At 42.3% G+C, this 21,009-nt stretch overlaps 1 protein-coding gene across 1 annotated transcript in view; it reads right to left on the reverse strand.

The window, feature by feature from the left end:
- RIPK4 (receptor interacting serine/threonine kinase 4) overlaps positions 1-20,648 on the reverse strand; it is a 35,733-nt gene extending 15,085 nt beyond the window's left edge. The window contains exons 1-2 of the mRNA XM_006130523.5: positions 20,365-20,648; positions 3,152-3,443 (exon numbers count right to left, since the gene is read on the reverse strand). Of these exons, the coding sequence (XP_006130585.2) occupies positions 3,152-3,443; positions 20,365-20,546 (474 nt within the window). The 5' untranslated portion in view covers positions 20,547-20,648. The remainder of the gene's footprint in view (positions 1-3,151; positions 3,444-20,364) is intronic.
- Positions 20,649-21,009: the final 361 nt, after the last annotated feature.

A 21,009-nucleotide genomic window follows, 5' to 3' on the forward strand; every position in this document is an offset into this window, starting at 1 on the left:
TATATTCATTTGTTTCCGGCTGTAGTTTACACCACCCTGTTCATTATTTCCCAATAACAAAATAAACCAAATATACCCCAGAGACAACATTATAGTACAGAAGCATTCCTTGATGACTAATAAAACAGGGCTGCCCAGAAGTCAGTATCACATGGGATTTTTAAAATAAATATTATGCTTGTTAAAAGAAAAAGGTGTGGTTTTTATTTTAAAAAGTGGAAGGACACACAGGAGCATTCCCTATTCATTGTATGTGTTTCCTGGCTGACGGGAACATACTTTGTAAAGGACCGTGTGCACGCGGTAGCATTTTAAGTATGTGCACACATTACAGCGAGGGGAGGGGATTTGTTGTAGCTAATCCACCTTGCTGAGAGGCAGCAGCTAGGTCAATAGAAGAATTCTGTCTACACAGTGGGGAGGTTGGCATAGTTCCTTTGCTCAGGAGTAGAAGTTTTCAGCGTAGATCAGCCCTGAGATTCAGAGAGTAAAGGTTTCACCCTACACAAAAAAGGAGCTTTGAGGCCATATTTTCTTGAGTGCAGGAACCCAATTTACAGACTCATGAATTAATACATTTTCAGTCCTCCAATTTGTCTGTAGGTACATGTGTATCACACTGGCATTTGCACATGCCTGAAAAGTGTGGCTTTAACTTTGTATATTTGCTTGCTAGGAGGTGGAATTCAACTCCCACCAAAGTCACTGGAAGTCAGATTTGGTTCTCATCTTGCTAAATTGTACTGCATAGGAGCATAGCATGTTAGGATGTTAGCGCCATCCTTATTTGTTGGTGCCTTTAACACTGTGCATATTGCTCCTTTCCAAATATACCACCATCCAAATCTGTGCTGACAAGTACCCACTTTCTATTCAACTTTCTACTAATATCAAAATGGAGAGAAAAATTTAAAAAAAAAAAACCCACACCTTTTGATTACAGGTAAACCAAGAATTTGGGATTTAAACAAAACAAAACAAAACAAAACAAAAACAAAAACAACTACCACCTCCCTGCCCCCCCACAGGCATAAAATCTAAAGCTCTCCATTGTCTAAAAAGTACATTTCTCGGGAGATAAATGTTTGGAGGTTATCTCCCAAGAATGTTAATAGATATGCAGAGCATTCTTTGAACAGCCATGTACATAATCCTTTATGTTTATCTTTGTCACTGTTTCAGGAGAGGGAGAAAAAGACCCAAGAAGTAGGCTGCCAAAAGACCTAGCTACTAGCGAGATGTTTAGACCTTGCTTCAAGTCTTCCGAAACCACGTTTACAGTCAAGGTGCTACTAATGTAGGTCATAGTTTGTGTGGGCCAAACTTTTACCAGCATAACCTATTCCACCACCCTTGAGCTAGACATCTATACTGGTAAGTGTGCAATTTGCTGGTATCACTTCATCTACACTATGGGCTTTTGCCGGCACATATGTGTTGGTCAAGAATCACAGGTCTTCACACCCCAAACAACATAGAGATCAGAAGTTTGTAGGATATACTACCTAACTTACCTAAAAACATGTTCACTACAGTGCTGAGCCTCCATCCCACCAGTAAGGAGATTTGTTGTGGAGTTTTGGTTTTTTTAAATATAAAAGTTGTTAAATGTTGCAAACAAATCTGGACTGCTGTAGGTCTGTCAAATGGTTTTCAGAGAAGTACAAATCACAACCATCACTGGAGTTATTTTTTTGGGAGCTGATGGCATTCCACACTTAGAACATATAGGGCTATGTCTACACTCGCGGCTTCTTGTGTCAGAAATATGCAAATGAGGCTAAGCATGGAATATCACCGCACCTCATTTGCAAACCTAATGAGCCGCCATTTTTGCAGAAGAGGTTCTTGCACCAGAAGGAGCTGTCTACACTGCCCCTTCTTGCACAACAAAGACCTTCTTGCGCAAATGCCATTCTTCCTGAAAAGTAATCGGCGTAACGGCATTGTGGAAAGGGTTTTTGTTGCTCAAGAAGGGGCAATGTAGACAGCTTCTTCTGGTGCAAGAGCCTCTTCTGCAAAAATGGCGGCTCATTAGGTATGCAAATGAGGCTTGGCAATATTCCACACTTAAGCCTCATTTGCATATTTCTGGCACAAGAAGCCGTGAGTGTAGACATAGCCATGAGCTGGCCCAGTGCACCATTCATATTCACAGCTTACATACCTGGGGTTAGGAACAGTAAGGCACTCTGCATGAGTGGGTCTTTTAAATTACTTTGTACTATAGTTATGGATTTATGAAGCAAGAGATGTGTTAATTCCAGGGTAAAGCAGCTAAAAAAGGAGGTGACAGACTAGAACAAGCCGTTTATCCATGAGGCAGGGGAAAGGAGGGGACAGATCACCACTGATATAAGACACACATTTAAGCAAGAGCTACGTGGGTTCTGTGGAAGATCTTGGAACATAGGGGACTTAGAAGTCATCCCTTCCTGGGCCAGTTAATTGCCCTGTCCTCCTCCCCCCCGCCCCCCAATCACAGGAGAGAGCTATCTAATAGAAGCCTAAAGGTTTTCTGATGACCTTTGACCTGGCTATTTAACTGATCTAGCCCTAAATCTGCAATTCTGTCTCTTCTTCAGAGGGAGACCTTATAACCTGTGGAGCCAGTTGTACAATATTTCATAAGGGGGAAAAAAGAGAGAATAACTAACCAAAAGTTGAATCTCTCTAGTCCAGCACACTCTGATCCAGCAACATCCATGGTCAGGCATGATTTTAGTTAGCCAGATGTCCACTTACCATAGGCGGGACCAAGTTTCCCACAGTCCCATAAAGTTTGTTTACAGCTACAATTCCTGGCTCTCAGTGTTCTATGCTGTTAATTAGCTCTAATTTACCCCAACTGTCTTTTAAGAGCACAGTAAGCAGTGAAAGTGTTGGTAATGCTGCTAGATAATATTGACCTCCCATGGTTCGGCACGTCAGGTCCCAAGGGTGCCAGGCTAGAGAGGTTCAACCTGTAAACCCAAAAAGTAAGTTGTACATGTACAAAAAGAAGGCTTACAAGTCTTTATTCTGAACCCTCTGGGCTCACAATTTTGCTTCTTCCATGCCAGCATAATTCCCTTTGAAATCAACTAGTCATGCAAAAATATCAGACAGACGTGGAAAGGCACACTCAAGTATGTGTGTACTTAAGGCGTACCTTCACATGATAATGAGCATCAAGCAGAATGTTTGCTGGCTTGAGGTCCAGATGGAGTAGTGGCGGTGACATGCAGTGCAGGAAGTTCATCCCCACAGCGGTCTCGTGGATTATTCGAAAGCGTAGCTCCCATGGTAGCGGTTCTGAGACCAGGAGCTTTTCCAGTGATCCTGTCTCCATATATTCCATGACCAAGCCAACAGGTTCTTTACAGATGCCATAAACAGGAAGAATGTAACGGAACTTTGCCATTTCCATCTTCTTGGCTTCTTCCAATAGCTCCATGCGCTCCCTACATGAAATGGAACATACCATAAAGGGTTCAGTGGTCAGTCACAAAACATTCATTCATGCAGTATCTCATTCTGACAAAGTACCTTGGCGCATTAGCTCACAGGGCTGAATAATACATTTAATAATCCCTGCTTGGGATTGAGTTTCAGACAATGCCCACAGTTAGTGTTAAATCCATTTGACCACAATTCTTGCTTTTAACTGAGCAAATTTAATATTTCCAAGCATTAACTCCCTTGGCTATTAAAATCATTAGCCTTTTTGCAACTCATAAGACAAGCTCATGTCTAAGTGTGATAGGACAGTATTACCCAGTGTGCCTTACTACACATAGGTAACCAAAGCTAGAGTAGGTCTCAGGACAAAAGCCTCAAACTGATTCGTAGAGACGGGAGTTTTTCTGATTAGAGAGTTACCATGAAACACCCCTTTTCCACATGGCCCAAATTCTGTTTGTTACTATCGCCCCACAGCTCTAGTTAGCACTGAAAATGTCAATCTTCATTTAAGTTAGCAGGCCCAGTTGGCATAAGTATCTAATGTACAATAGTGGTAGAGATGTAGCCGTGTTAGTCTGGGGTAGCTGAAGCCAAATGCAGGACAATGTAGCTCTTTAAAGACTAACAGGATGGTTTATTAGATCATGAGCTTTCGTGGGCCAGACCCCACTTCCTCAGATCAAATAATGGAAGAAAACAGTCACAACCATATATACCAAAGGATACAATTTAAAAAAAAAAATGAACACACATGAAAAGGACAAATCACATTACAGAACAGAAGGGGGGTGGGGGGGGGGGGGGGGGAGGAAGGTGAATGCCAGTGAGTTAATGAGATTAGAGGTGGGGAAGGTGAAATGTCTGTGAGTTAATAAAATTAGAGGTGATAATTGGGGAAGCTATGTTTGTAATGTGTAAGATAGTTGGGGTCTTTATTAAGTCCGGTGCGGAGGGTGTCGAATTTTAGCATGAATGCCAGTTCAGAGGGTTCCCTTTCAAGTGCAGATTTGAATGTCTATCCCACTTCGTCAGATGCATGGGTCTTAAACTAACTGAAGTGTAGGAGCATAAGCTTTCGTGTGCAAAGACCCATGCATCTGATGAAGTGGGTCTTTGCCCACGAAAGCTTATGCTCCTACACTTCAGTTAGTCTATAAGGTGCCACAGGACTCCTCGTCGCTTTAATAAAAATCAGGTTGTTTCTGTTCTCAAAGCAACAAAGAGGTTAAAAAAAACAACAGGTGTATATCATCAGACGCTCTAGTTCCAGGAAAACCCTTACAAGAGACACAAGCTATCCACATTAGTGCAGTTAAAATCTTTTAAGGCGTGAAAGTTTGAAATCAGTAATTTCTAAATGAAATGTTCTATGCAGTTAAAACCTCTGAAGAATAAACAACATGTCTGGCTACGTCTACACTGGCATGATTTTCCGGAAATGCTTTTAACGGAAAAGTTTTCCATTAAAAGCATTTTCGGAAAAAGAGCATCTAGATTGGCACGTATGCTTTTCCGCAAAAGCACTTTTTGCGGAAAAGCGTCCGTGCCAATCTAGACGCACTTTTGCGCAAAAAAGGCCCCATCGCCATTTTAGCCATCAGGGCTTTTTTGCGCAAAACAGTACTGTGCTGTCTACACTGGCCCTCCTGCGCAAATGATTTGCGCAAGAAGGCTTTTGCCCGAACTGGAGCAGCATAGTATTTCCACAAGAACACTAACGATCTTACATGAGATTGTCAGTGTTCTTGCGGAAATTCAAGCGGCCAGTGTAGACACCTGGCAAGTTTTTCCGCAAAAGCAGATGATTTTGCGGAAAAACTTGCCAGTCTAGACACAGCCTCTGTGTTTTGGTTTTTCAGCACAGTGGATATGAAGTACTAGTTGTTCCTTAAAATGCAATGAAATAGACTTAATAAAATGGTTTGGAAAAATACAAAAGTTTTCAGTTAAAACAAAAAAAAACCCACTTTTGAAAGTGTTAAAAAATATGTATAAAATTCTTTATTAATGCTTGGGTGGTTAATAATTTTGGTCAATTAGAGGCAGCAGTTCAGACACATGCAAGCTTGTGGAAGTCAGCAAAACTTTCTTGCCTTTAACTGAACAGCACCAATTCACGTGGCCTGAGGATCTGAACCTAAGATGTACTGCATCCTTTATCAAACTTATTATATAGAAAGCCAAGTTCTATCACATGTGATTTAACTGCTCTTCAGAACACTTAAGTACTAACAGAGCTACTAAAGAAAAAAAAATCACTTAAGGAAAGCTCACTATGTATTATGATATGATCTCAAATAGAAGGAACTGAAAAAATCCATAGAATCCACAGCCAACACCATGGCTAATGCAATGTTGTAAAATTTGAAAAAAAGGTATTGAGTTGAGCAAGATCTAGCCCTCTGCTCAAGAACAGGAATTTAAATTAAGTATTGTGTACCTGGAGCACAGGAGAGGGTCATTATTCTGCCAAGGAAAGGACAGACATGCTATGGGCTCGTCTAGACTACGCCAAAGTTCTGAAAGAGGATATGGGAATTTGCATATATCTTTTTCCAATCTCACTTTTGAAAGCAGAGCTTTTGAAAGTGAAAGTAGTCGGGGCGCATTTATTGGCAACCCCCCCCTTTTTCGAAAAGCGACATAAACCTCATTTTTTGAGGAAGAGCGGCTTTTAGAAAAGGGGGGGGTTGCTGAAAAAAAACAAAAAAAGCATCCCGACTACTCTGCTTTCGAAAGTGAGATCAGGAGAACGTATGCAAATCCCCACGGAATTTGCATATCCCCTTTCGGAACTTCACCGTAGTCTAGATATAGCCTGTGAAACTAGTTTAACAAAATCAAGATATGTCCAACACACCAATACTGTGCTCCAGGTATTTACCCATTGATTTTATGACTAAACTTCATAACAAAAAATAAATTTAAGAGGTGGCATTTTAACTAGCTTACACTTTCCAGCATATCACAACATAAGGCTGTTTCAAATCAAGCATCCAGCTAAGTGAGCCATGTGACTCTTTGTCCAGTGCAAATTGGGGCTCCAGATCTGAAAACTGGATTATACTGCGCACAGAAGGGAATTGGAAAAGGTTCAGAAAAAGGAAACAAATGATTAGGAGTTGGAAAAGGTCCCATATGAAAAGAGATTAAAAAGACTTGGACTTTTCAGCTTAGAAAAGAGGAGACAAGGGGGGGGGGGGGAATATGATAGAGGTCTATAAAATCATAACAGGTGTGGAAAAAGTGACTAAAGAAAAGTTATGTACTTGTTCCCATAATACAAGAACTAGGGGGTCACCAAATGAAATTAATAGTTAGAAGGTTTAAAACGAACAAAAGGAAGTTTTGCGTCACACACCACAGTCAACCTGTGGAACTCCTTGCCAGAGGATGTGGTGAAGACTAGGACTTTAACTGGGTTCAGGAAAGAGCTAGATAGATTCATGGAGGTTAGGTCATCAATGGCTATTAGCCAGGATGGATAGGAATGGTGTCCCTAGCCTTTGTATCTGAAAAAGGATGGCAGGAGAAGGATCATGTGATCATTACCTGTTGTGTTCACTCCCTCTGGGGCATCTGTCATTGGCCACTGTTGGCAGACAGGATACTGGGCTCAATGGACCTCTGGCCTGACCCAGTATGGCTGTTATTACCCAAGCCAGATAGAAGCATTGCTGATATTTTGAAGAAAGTCTCTAATTAACAGATTTCAGATGCTGGCCCATCAACCTACATTCTATGATTTGAGGCTTTAGCGCTTCAGTTGAAGATTTTAACATTTTATCTTGAACTACTCCATGCTCTGGGGCAGGAAAAAATTCCCATGAATGACCCAATGGAAATCTAAGTGAATCAATAGTCATTCAAAATTAAAAATGCAACTAGCAACTCAGGATTCTGTCTAGCAGAAGCAACAATCCAGGGCAGTACCGTTGAATGATGAGTGACTCATAGTTAGCAGGAAGAAACCATTAATCCAATAGGATTCCCATTGTAAAAAGCTTAGCTATGTGGGTTTTTTTTTTTTTTTTTTTTGTGGAAGAGAAAAAGTAGTGTTTTTTTGGGTGTAGGGTTGGGTTTTTTTGAGGGGAGGGGAGAGAAAAAGCAAAGACAAGCCTGAGTGTGGAGAAGGCTCCATGATGATTCTTGTTGCTGCCTTCAGCAATTTTCCTTTGAAATAATTACCTTTGTAGACAAGCTGCTTTTTGGCACACGGGAAGGGAGCTCCCAGGAACAGAACAGCCAACTCCTTGCCTTTAAGCAACATACATAAGCCAGCATAATTCATCAGGCTTCAGCTAGCACTGGAGTCCAAGAGGTATAAAATCTGCCTGAACACTCCAAAGTGAAGTTAACAAATGATCACTTAACCATGTAAATGGAACTACTTGGTTATGAAGGGGTCTGAAGTTACAGCAAAATCAAAGTCTTTCACTACCTCCCCTACAGGAGGTGACCAGTGTGTATTTGGGTGCCCTACTTAATAAGCCCAGGTGCTGAGCATTTTCTGAAAGTAAAATGCCTAAATGGGTATTTCAGAGCATCCAAAAATCACTAGTCAGTTTGAAAATCTTGGACACTGTTTATAGTTAGCCTGTTGATCCAAAAAAGTTCTTTTCAGTAACAGCGGTCAAAGATGATCTTTAACCAGTTCTTCTTTCTAATTGCCTGTCAAATTTTACACTATCAGAATACAATCTTCAGTGTTTGTATACTACACAGAACACCACATATATAAATAGATTTAATTTTTTAAGCAGATTAAGAGCATGTATAAAACCCCAAACTCTTATTCATCTACACTTGCAGTACAAGTTATTCCCCAGCACCAGCAACACTGATTTTAAATGCCTCTCTGCATAGAAACAGAATGATAATTCTACTTGACATTTAATCAAAGGCACAAGACTCTTCCCAGTTTCTTATCCCTCAGCTGCAATATTCTGGGAGATCAATCTAGTGTATTGTAATTAGCCTGAGTAGAGAAGCTCAAGCCCACAGTTAGTATGCTAACGAGTGCTTCATTAGCATTTGTCGCACTGTCATTGGCATATTTTCTGCGGATGCTTTTTGCACAAGAGGTTTTTACACAAAAACAAGTAGTGTAGATAGGTCTGTTTTGTGCAAAAACTCCCTTTTACACAAGATGCTTATGCCTCAAAAAAGGATCCTTATGTCTTCATTAGCATACTCTCTGCTGGCAAAAGCCTGCAGTGTAGACATAGCCTAAAGTGTTGTGTATTTCTTTGTCTCCCACATGCTGGTCCCTAGTGAGGAGAGGGGTAGAAAAACAAATGAGTTTCCATATCACATCATTCCAGGTACAGTAATAAATATCTTTTTTAGTCTTGCTCAAAATTGTAATTTTTTATTCAGCATTCAGTAACTAGGACTACCCCAGCAGAATACACTAACAGGAGAGCATACTAGCAGATTAGTTGAAGCTAGCCTATTAGATAAATACACATACTACTCTACTAATTAGGACTTTTAGATTACCTGAAAAAAGATTGTTTCTGATTTGCCTAAAGGTATTTTTCAATGTATCAGTTAGAGAGATCAACTCTGAAGTCACTTCATTCTTTGACTTTTTTTTTTTTTTTTTTGTGCAATTCACTCCAAAAAGAATAAATGAGGCTATGATAGGAGGTGGCATTTGACACAATACAGACCCTTCCTCAAAACACAGACTCAGGTGTCAACTGACATGTGCCCATAAGGCTGATCAAAAACAGAAGTGATCTTCAAAGTGATTTGAAGAAACTTGATAGCCCTATTGTTCAGTTTTGTTAAGTCCCTTTTAAAGACAACTTTGATTGTCTCCCCTGTGTTGTAGTTAGAATGAAGGCCACTTGAGAACATCTATATTAGCATGCATCTCCTTTTGTTATGCCCTAAAGATTGAACTCTGGGGAGGAATACTATTTTAACACTGATCAAATAATCCCTGTAGTTATGCATTTCCTGAGAGGAGTCTGAAAAAGTTTACTATTATGCCAGAGACTGATAGCAGGGAGCCTTTCAGAGGGAAGTCAGAAAGAGAATCAAGAGGCTGACTCTCTGGACAACCTAAATAAGCAAAAAGGTTGGAAAGCTCTCACACAAGGAGGAACCAAATTACAAGGAATACAAGTAAATATCATCAGACCAAATGGTCAGTGGATGAGCAGTGATCAAGAAGCAGGACAATTACCTAGCAGCAGCTTTCCAAATCAGGATTTTACATACCAATTCTTTCAGCTGTGTCATGCCACAGTACCCACTTCTGACCTTTCCACCTTCTGGTGCTCATTTAAACCTCTCCACTAATTTTCACAATGTTTTGAAAGACACGGTTCAATTTGTGGTATGACATTTGAACTTCTTTAATCCAGCAATCCTAGGAAACATGGTATGCCAGAATAAGGAAGTTTTATGGATCAAAGGGGGGGGGGAGGCTTGGGAGGGAGGAAAAGTGAGTGAGGAGGATGGACGTAAAATTCTTACCTAGTACCCTGCTCCCAGGGGCCACATGCGCTCCACATTCCCCACTGCTCAGGCACTGCTGCCACCGATATGGGAGCTAGGGGAAAAGCCTTCAGCGAAGCACTTAGCTGCACTGCCATTTTCCCAGCTAGCGGGGCGGGGAGGAAGCAGCAGCACATAAAGCCACTTGTTCCCCCCCCCCCCCGCCAGGGTTTGTACTACAGGTGTTAGGAACACCCAGAGCATGGTGGTTCAAGTGTACTAGCATCTCACTGTAGAGAATATAATGTTTTTATTGGGCTATCACATAGAATCATGTCATATCAGAATTGGAAGAGACCTCAAGGAGGTCATCTAGTCCAACCTCGGCTCAAAGCAGGACCAACTCTTAGTAAATAATTCCAGGCAGGGCTTTTTCAAAAACCTGTAAGACTAGAGATTCTGCCATCTACCCACATAACTTTTCAGTCCTTCACTACCCTCCTAGTGAAATAGTTTGGGTATTAGGAAAAACTATGTCTCCCCCCACTGCAACTTGAGACCATTGTTTCTTGTTTTCTTATCTGTCACCACTGAGAATAGCCTGGCTCCATCCTCTTTGGAATCCCCTTCAGGTAGTTGAAGGCTGCTATCTACTCCTGTTCTTCTGAAGACTAAATAAGCCCAGTTTCCTCAGCCTTTGCTCATAAGTAGGGTCGGACAGAGGCATGGGCGAGCTGGGCAGCTGCCCAGGGCGCCAACCGATGAGTGGCGCCTGATGGCAGCTGTAAGAGGCGCGCGGTGTCCCTTACAGCTGCCATCAGGTGCCGCGCACCCGGCTCCCGCAGAGCCGGCCCCATGGCGCTGGCCAGCAGCGCCCCTGCCCCCCACGGCTGCAGGGCCCTGCACCTCCTGGCACACGCACCAGTAGCGCTGGCCGGGCCAGGCAGCACATGCACCCCAGGGAGTGGGGGGGGGGGCCCGCATGCGCACTGCGCCTGGGGGCGGCACCGTGCTCCCGGGCCCAGGGTGCCAAAAGGGCTTGGGCCGGCCCTGCTCATAAGTCAAGCTCCGCAGCCCCCTAATAATTTGCATTGCCCTCTACTGGACTCTCCCCAATTTGCCCACACCTTTTCTGTATTGGAGGGCCCAAAACTGGATGCAGTTCTCCAGATGTTGCCTCACCCATGTTGAATAGAGGGGAATAATCACTTCCTTTCCATCTTCTGGCAATGCTCCTACTAATGGAGCATGTGTCGTTAGCCTGCTTGGCAAGAAGGCGACATTGTTGACTCATATCCAACTTCTCATCTACTATAATTCCCAGGTACTTTCCTGAACAACTGATGCCCAGCCAGTTGATCCCCAGACTGTAGCTGTGCATGGGATACTTCTATCTTAAATGTAGGACTCTGCACTTATCCTTGTTGAACCTAATCAGATTTCTTTTCACCCAACCCTACAATTTGTATAGGGTACTCTGGACCCTATCCATACCCTCAAGCATACCTACACCTCTCCACTTAGTGTAATCCGCAAACTTGCTGAGGGTGTAAACCAACCCATCATCCAGATCACTAATGAAGATGTTGAACAAAAACAGGCCCCAGGACTGACCCCACGCATATTCTGCTTGATACTGGATGCCAACTACACATGTGCACCAAAAAGATTCTTTCATTCATGTTAACATCATTCTCAATCGACAGTAACACAAACAGACTCAAAACACTTGTTTGCCACACTGGCTAATTACAGCACTATCACACTCCCTCCAAATGTAATGTTAGTTAAAAAGACAGGAGACTAAATGTTTTATAGGCAGTAGGAGAACATTAGTTAGGGTATTTAGGTTTTTGCCAAGTATTTTCAAGGAGTGCTACATGAATATTACACTTCTACCCACTCATTCACTAAAGAGTCACAGAAAGGACCTTTGTCCACTTTAAATCCATGCTAGCAAACATACCATCCGCCACCAATATGAGGCCCCTAATACTATGAGCCCAGATCCCATGGTGAGATGTGTGTGTGGTTAAATAGAGAAGGTTCCTTTTCCCCCAGAAACCACCAGAGTCAGACACCAATGCTTCCAGTCAAGTGACTCTGTTTGTGACCCATACACAACCTATAATGGCAAGGAGATAATTCAACAAGTGCATGATGCCTAGATTTCTCCCTGAGATTTTGTTCTCCTTTGTCTCTGATATCTCCTTATAAAAAGCCACTTTAGCCATAGGGGTAATACAACTTGATTCATCTAATACTACTCCTTCAGAGTAGCCTGCTCCTTCTTGCTGGTACATACCTTTTTTGGAGCTCTTGCCCATCACAGCCCTATAAAGAGGCGAGGAGCAATGGAAGTCCAAGCAACCTGAGGTCTGCATGCAGACCACAGGGATTCCACCTGAGGCCCACTACCCCCTCTCCACAGATGCCTCTTGAGCACTGGAGCCCTTCTTTTCCTAATTCTCCCCCTCCCTCCCAACATTTTTAAAGCACCACAAATTCGCTGATTCTTGCTCCATCCCTGCTCCTCCTCCTCCTCCTTCTCCCTCCCCAAGCTTGAACAGCAGCAAACAGCTGATTCATGGCATTCAAGCTCTGGGAGGGAGAGAGGGAAGGAAGGAAGAGAGGGAGGCACAGGAGGAGGTATGGAGCACAAATCAGCAGATGCGTGGTGCTCCAAAAGGGCTGGGAGAGGGAGGAGCAGGAAGTGTGGGGCTCTGGTACCCTAGTGTGCAGGAAGTGTGTAGGGGAGAAGTGTGGGCAGGAGGTCACAGGCAAAGCCTCAGTGGGCCACAAGCTGCTGCGGCCCACTGAGGTAAAGGAGGTTCACTCATGCAGCCCACTCACTATTTTTGTTTGCTCACTGCTGTTATAGGGGGGAGGTCAAAATAAGCCAAATTCTTCCCTCAGATACATATAACTCTCCCATTAAAGTCAACTGTAAAAGTTTTCAGGAATGGAATTTGGCTCAGTATCTCCAAGAGGACTTGGTTTTAAAGAAAAAGTACTCTTGGCTGCACACTCAGTCTTCATTTAAACCTCATCTAATTCAAGAATCAGAGAATCATCACGTACCACCACCAGAATTTGTCACAGAAATGCAGTGAAGACTGAGATGCTCCCAATAAGATGGCCACATTCCATTTCTACAGACCCACGTTTTTATTTGATACCAAGACAGCTAAAATAAGCCTGTATCACAGACATTTCCTGGAGCTTTTCCAAGTTTATTTTTAAGATTCCAAGAAGAGGACAGGACCAGACAGTTGTCAACCCATTGATCACTCAAAGTAGTTTGAACTACCTTTAAATCTGTAACCAAAGAGTTAGCATTACGTTTTGCATTGCCTCTCTCAAACCCACTCCTAATTTCTAAGTACAACTGCTCAAAAGGAAATCCATTCATTCATCCGTCTTCTACAAGCTCTTGAAGGAGATTTAGGGGCATGCTGTTAGACTCATGGGAACAACTTCATTAAAGTCAACCCTTTTTAAAAACTACAAGTCAAGAAGATTTCAAAACCTTAGGCCATCACAAACATTTCTACAATTTATCGTAGAAAACTTGCAATGCATGAAGAGATTTCACCATAGCTACATCCCTCTGCAATGTTTTATATTTTTATTTTAGCTCCTAGGAGCCCTAGTCATGGACCAGGGCATGGCCCCCTTGTGCAAGGCACTGTACAAATGGAGACGAAAGGACACTGCCTGTCCCAATGGGCTTATAATTCAAGTACAGGCTGCACCTCCGAAAACTTGCACTCTCTGGTCTGGCAACATCTGTGGTCTGGCAGGAGCGTGCATGCTTCTGGACCAGAGATCCTGGGAGCCTAAGGGCAGAAGGGCCAGCTGGGGGGGTGGGGAGGGGGAGAACAGAGGCACCAGGGTTGGCAGCCCAGCTGGGGGCAGCACAGGGCCCCACGGCAAGAACTGGAACCTAGAGCACTCAGGGAGCTGGCAGCAGCTGGGTGAGCACCCCAGCCAGGTTGGAAGGTGGGTGGGAGTGAGTGACGCAGGGTGCCTGTTGGGGGCAGCCTGCCAGCAGCAGGCACTGGACTTGGGGGCCGGTGACAGGGGATCTCCCCTGCTCCAGCAAACTCTGTTATTTGGGACTGCTCAGATCTCAACTGTGCCAGACCTCGGAGGTCCAACCTGTATACGGGCTTGCTTTCATGTACAGGACTACAGTGGTTCTTATGCACTGCAGCTGCATTGGTACTCAGTGAAGCTGCTCTTACACTGGACATAAAAGGCACAGTTAATCCACTTCCCCAAAGGGTAGTAAGTATGGGCTTCCTCCATGATACAGGTATAGCATTGTCTACATGGTGGGGGAGAGGAATAGGAGAAACTACAAGTGCACTGCTTAGGGCTGAACATTTTTCACACTCCTGAGCAACAGTTATACTGTACTTACCAAAACAGGGCTGTAGTGTAGACCTGTCCTAATGAGAGACAGTTTAATTGTACTCCTATTTGTGTCTCTAGTCAACGAGACAGCATTGATCAGCATGATAGACTGTGATCTCAACACACAAGGAGCCTAATTGTCATCACGATTCTTTATAGGCATTTGAAACAAAATGTAAACACTGCAGCACTGAACACCTGAAAGTGAAACCAACTTCATTTTTTTTCACCTTATCATATGCAAAGAAACAAAGAAAAATAAATATGAATAGCCAATGCGATCCAAAAAAAAAAAAAAAAAAAAAAAAGATGTGAATGCTAATGGCTGAATTTTTAAAAATCTGATTAGAAAATGGATCAGGTTTAAGTCTTAATCAATACACATGCAACTTCAGTTTACTACGTCCTTCAAGTTTAAAGTGCCCATTTTATTAACTACTCTGAAAACACTGGATGAAAGATGTTATCCAAATGCAAAATATAATATGAAGACTTAACTGTATATGAATTTTCACTAAGAAAGAAATTATTTCTCCAAATCAAGTCAGCAGACACTTTTATACATTGTTTCATATTTCTTAAATTTAATATTTGAATACTGCTTTTTTTTTTTGTTTTCAAACTCCTGAATGTGTGAGAGAAATAAAAGCAGCAGCAGGCTGAGTAAATAAAAGTGACAGTCTTTTAGCATACCAAATATTGAAAACAGTCTAGCAAATATGCTAATTCTAAAAGAGTTGTTTTCACTTCAGTTGAATACAGAATTAAAACAAACAAAAAAATCCTAATCAATTAGTACACCCAAACAAATTTACACTTTCGGGTGTAAGTAGGTTTTTTGGTGTTGTCTTTTATTGAGTCATCTGCAACTTTTTGCCTATTTTCAACTTATTTTCTTATTCTGACCTGACAATTACCACATCTAGATCATACCTTCCCCTATTTTACAGGATCCTGTACACCACTGAAAATAAGCCTAGTCAACTGTGCAGTCTGCAAAACCAGCTGCTCACACACACTTTTAGATGCAATGTGAGACTACAATGCTGTAGTTAAATCTCGTAAGGTAGAGAAGTTATAGAGGCCACTATACTACAAAGTTAGCATTTGCAAGGACTCAGGGCTACCCACTTCTTGTTCCCTCCTTCCATGCAGATCCTGAGCCCACAGAGGAGGCAATTCTTGGGAAGGGAGAGATTGTGCCATGGAGGTAGCTGGCTACCCTTCCCACAAAAAGAGAACAGCTCCACACCATAGACTGATCATGGGGACACAATCTGGCTCATAAATGGAGTGTTGCAACTGTTCTAAATGTCCTATACCATGTTAAGCCTCTAGCATAGTGTGTCTACAGAAAAGCCTTTTTTATTCCCTACTGAAAGCACGAAACAACCATGATAAAAGGAAACAAACTGGAGAACTAGAGACAACTGACTGGCCCCAATTAAAATATGGTTTGGTCTTGAAGCTAGATAGGAATAGATTGTGCAGTAGCCACACCCTACCCTACTCCTGTCACAATCAGGTCCCTCGGCACAATGGGTTTTACCAGGAAAATGGGACAGAAGCAGCTCCACCTCACATTCTGCTCCTCTCTCATTTGCATTTTGAATGGCAAGTGCCAGAGAACTTCCCGTTCAATTCTGCCTTTTGTTGACCTCTGGAAAAGCAACGGGTGGAGCCCATTAGCAGCACAAGCCAACACATGCCTGATTAAGGCAGGGCAGAATTCTTTTGAAATGGCTCCCAGCTAATACGCAAAAGCTATACTGAAGTGGAGCTAATGAATTATTCTTAGGCTTTGTTTACACCGGTAATTCAGTTCACAAGTGCTTAACTCCCCCCCACGGCCAAAAGACAAAAGTTTTGTCTAGGAAAAGTGGCAGTGTAAACAGTTGGTAGGACACACTTCCCTGTTGACAAAAGTGGAACCCCACTTATCCCTGGTGGAAGAGAGCCCTGGCCCTAAAAGCTGTGTAGCGTAGACAAAACCTTAGCATGCCTCCTGGCTAAGCAGCATAGCCAGTGCCTGAAGGGACCAGCCCAGCACACAAGATAAAGGCTATTGGCCTTGTCCTCATTTAAATATGACAGGTCACATTTAGAACAAGCTAGCAACTGGGGGGGTATGTTAATCCCTGTTTAATCACAGTCTCTATGTACAGGTTATAAGTTCCATTCATACAGATGGGCCACAATACCTACATTGTAGCAATTTTTTTAAGTCAGTGTACTGGTCCAAAATTGCTTTTCATTTAGAACCAGTTTACAGTTGTAGAGCAGTCTGGCCACACTTGCATTTAAGCATGATTTCAATGCTGCTAGGGTTGTTTATCCTGGGTAACAGAGGTCAAAAAATGTAAGCTCTTTATCCTCCTCCCCACCCCACTCCCTGAACTGAACAATAGGAATTGATAAATAGGGTTTTGCTAATTCCTTTTATGTTTCACCACTAGGTTACATACTATACCTGCCAAGTCACAATCTTACCTACAGAGATAATTTTTATATACAGGAGAATAAAATCCTTAATATTTATTTTAATGAGCTTGACAACTGTATGGGAGCAATTCTGTAAGAGCTATGATGGTCAGCCTTAATTGGGAGGGAAGATAGCAAATTTCATTAGGGCTTCAGAGCTACACATTTTAAAGATCCAACCTGTATCTCTTATTCTAAAGTCAAAGTCACTGACTTCTCCCCATGGGAGTTCTAAGTCCAGGGCTTGATCTTTAACATGCAAAGAGCTTGTTTCCAAGTATTCCACATGGGACCACTACTTTCTTAGTCATACACTCTTACTCAAATAGGGACAGTACATTTTTATATGATTGAATTGAAGCATCTTACAGAAATGCAGAGAAGGAAGTGGAGGCAAGAACCCTGCTTTGGATGTCAAAGAGTTAGGCCATATCTTCACTGACACTTTACTGTGCTGCAACACACACACACACACACACACACACTTACTTTACAGTGCTGTAAAGCACCATTATAAATGGGCTCCCAGCACTGAGGGCCACATCCCTCGTTTAGGTGGTTTATATAGAGCACTGGGACACCTCTCTCCCAGTGCTAGTGCAATGGCCACACTTTCACTTTAAAACACAGTGCTTTTGTGTTTTATTTAGCTTTAGATCAGTGAGTTCCCAACCAGAGGTGTGTAGATCCCTGGAAGTACAGAGATCATCCAGGGGATACACTGGCTGACCTTTAGTGTGTTGTAAAATTAGATGAGTCAGTTTCCCTGTTCTACAATATCTATTGTTTCAAGAATACTCATCCCACAACTGCCTTTATTTCTGATAAGCACATTTGAACCTTGAAAGTTAGTGAGTTGGTAACTATTCCTATTTCTTTTCTTAAAGTCCCAGCTCCCACAGTCATGTGATTATATGAGACTCACCTCTGCTTCATTAAAAATGGTTTTTAAACCTCAAGTTACAAAAAAAACAACCATCACCTTGAAAACGTGACTAATGAAATTTAAGGGCTCAATGGCCACACACACACACCTTTTTTTCCTTTCATGATTTTTAAGTTAATCATATATTTTGGTGTTTCACTCAGGATTTCTGTATGCACTACACCATAGTTGTGTCAGTCCCAGGATATTAGCAAGACAATAAATAAAATTATGTGGAGATTGCCTATCTCCTAGAACTGAAAGGTCATGGAGTCCAGTCCCCTGCCTTCACAGCAGGACCAAGTACCATCCCTGACAAATTTTTGCCCCAAATGGCCTCCACAAGGATTGAACTCACAACCCTGGGTTTAGCAGGCCAATGCTCAAACCACTGAGCTATCCCTCCCCCAATGTGAGCAAGGAAACTCTTTCATGGGACCAACCTCACTCACCTTGTCTCAGGATTTCTGAACATTTGAGGGGGATAATAATCCAACAGTTATTAGGAAGTTTTCAGGGTCAGGAAGATCTACCACATCATTTAACTTCATATTTCTTGAGTGAGGGATGAATTAGTACAACAGTACATCCTTTACTGTACAGCATTTTTTTAAGCTTATGCAAAGCTTTCTGAGGTATCCATCTGTTAACAATTCGCTGGATCAGGTGTTTTAACCTTGTTATGACTTTAAAGAACCATGATTTTAAGACTGTCCCCAACACCAGCTGCAGAAAATGTGGCCCTATTATAATACCTCAAGTTGGGTGCTTAAGATTTTTGCCAGTCTATTTACAAAAGCAAATGGACATAACTGTGGGTAGCTCATAATCTAGTTGGCTCAACCATCTTACATTTTTATCAGTAACTACACCCAAACAAAGCCACATTACAACGTTATGAAAATGATCAGCTTTATATCTATATATAGAACTCATTTGTTTGTAGCAAGATAAAAGGTAGATTTTGAAGCAATTTTTAAAAACTGGCACGTCTTTCAACTACAGAATATAAATAATGAATATGACCGGCTACCAAACACCCCTTGAGGGGAAGGTTAAAATCCTACAAACACTTATGCTATATGCAGAGTACTGCCTACAGGACATGGACTTGTGGGTTCCCATTCCCATGCACAGCTGTCCAAATGGACCTCTCTCTGAATCATAGCCCCTTTCCTCCAACTCAGACAACTCTTTCCTGCCAAAACCTTCTCATCCCCACCTCCTAACAGATCTCAAATGCTCTGCTGAAGCACAGGTAAGTAGTACAGCACTCCATGCTTAACATTAGCTTTTTGTTTTTAGCATTTGTTAGTCTAGTCAAAACATTTTGCTTGTTAAAGTAAATTTCTCTTAGAGAGTACTGCTGTAACTTAAGATATTTGCACTCTTGCATTGTCCTTTGACTGTGTAAAGCTGTTAACCTTTGAAAATAATCGCTGTGAACATGCAGAGCAGAAGAACCATAACAAGAATTTAATGTAACGTTTGTTAAAATCCACAGGTAACAGGAGGACGTGGAATTCACTTGCAAAAAACACTGTCCGTTGTTAACAGCCAGACATTTCATCTGAGACCATAACATGAAAATCTAGTGAGTTAACAGAAAGCATCAGGAGCAAATGCAGACCCTGAAGCTACCTACGTACAGCCCCTTGCAATTTGTGGCTTTATAGCCATTTTTCCCTGTTTTATGCTGTGTGTTTCTTTACACACTTGCTGCAATGAAGTCACACACACACAGGCGACATTGACCAGAGACCGAGGGACCAGTGGAATTGAACTATGTATGAAGGGCTTTGCAAATACCCAGAGCAAACAAGCTCAAACGAGTGATTAGAAGGAAAATATGTTTCTCCTCCAGTCTCAGCAATCAGCTATGACTTAAGAGCAGCAGAAAGGTTTACACAGAAGAGCGAGTTAGAAGTTAGCTTTCTTTTTTTACATGGGAGAAATTGCGCGTACACCTTGTGCACTCTGGCATGTCCAGTACAAATTTCAGCAGACGAGACACTTGCGCGTGTCAGTGCAAAAGATTTGCACTGATAAACTAGCTTAATTGCTTCCAAAGCCAAACGTGGGGCTGGGCGAGAAATTATGATCTAGTATTTGATTCCCTTACCACTTTCAATTTAAAGCTTCAACGGGAATAGTCTGAACCAAAAAGCATTTCCATTGTGAGCGTCTTGGTGGAATGGAGAATATGCTCTTCAGCAGACCACCACACGCCCCAACATCGCAATTAAAAAGCCCTTTTGGATTTGTGTAGTTCTACAGTCATACGATGATTTGCAACGCCTGTAACTATGCAAGATCGTCTCTACAGAAGCTATTAGGAAACATGAAAGCCAGTGCAAAGCCAATTTTTTAACAGGTCTAATGTAAAAGACCGGCGGATAATTAAGTTGCTCTACCTTGGTTTTCGCTAAAATAATACCAGCCCCTTTTCATCAATCATCTCAAATGCTCACTTGCTGCCAATCACCCTTTTATTTAAGGGAGCACGCTTTGTGCTGGTTAGCTGTCAGCCAGAACTCTGCATGCCAGTGTCACACAGACGCCTCCCCCCGTACACTGGTGCAGACACAAGTAACACCGAAGCATTAGCAGCACAGACTCTAATGGGGACAGGCGCGGGCACTTACTTTTCATCCACATGAAGGCTTGGGGAGCACTTGATTGCGAGCCATGTTTTCCAGTGTACATGTCGCACTTTGTAAACTTGCCCAAATCCACCGGAACCAATCTTCTCCCAACAAACAAACTCACTGGAATCGAATGTTTTCAGCAGCCCCATTTCCCAAGGGGAACTGCCTTCTTTTTCCATGGTGCCCCCTTATTCCGCCCAGAGTGATTTCTCCAGCCTCTTGAGAATGTACTGACAGACTTCTGCTTTCCTCTCGCCCACTATTAGCTACTCTGCCTTTCCCTATCCAGGTGACTAAGGTGTATTCATTAACCAAACAATTACATCACTTCCTGAGTTCACTTCTTACTGTTGTTGCTATCTGTAATCTGAGCAGACACAACAGTTCCAATCAGACCAACCATTCCAAATGTGGGTGTAACTTGGAGTTTTTACTGGACAAAAGTTGTAAAAGTGTATTCTGGGAAAAGTTAGTTAGCAGCTCTCATTTTATATTTGCCTCATCTTTCTTGTTTACAGACAAATATACCTACCTTTTCCTAGAGCACTAAGCAACTTTGTTTTCCATCACAGCTTCCCTAAAAATAAAACGATTTTGAATATTCACCTCATTCCTAGTTCATCAGCAGTTCCTAGGACAATT

This window comes from Pelodiscus sinensis, chromosome 1 (genome assembly GCF_052426305.1).
Source record: "Pelodiscus sinensis isolate ZL-2025 chromosome 1, ASM5242630v1, whole genome shotgun sequence".
In the NCBI taxonomy this organism is placed as follows: Eukaryota; Metazoa; Chordata; order Testudines; family Trionychidae; genus Pelodiscus; species Pelodiscus sinensis.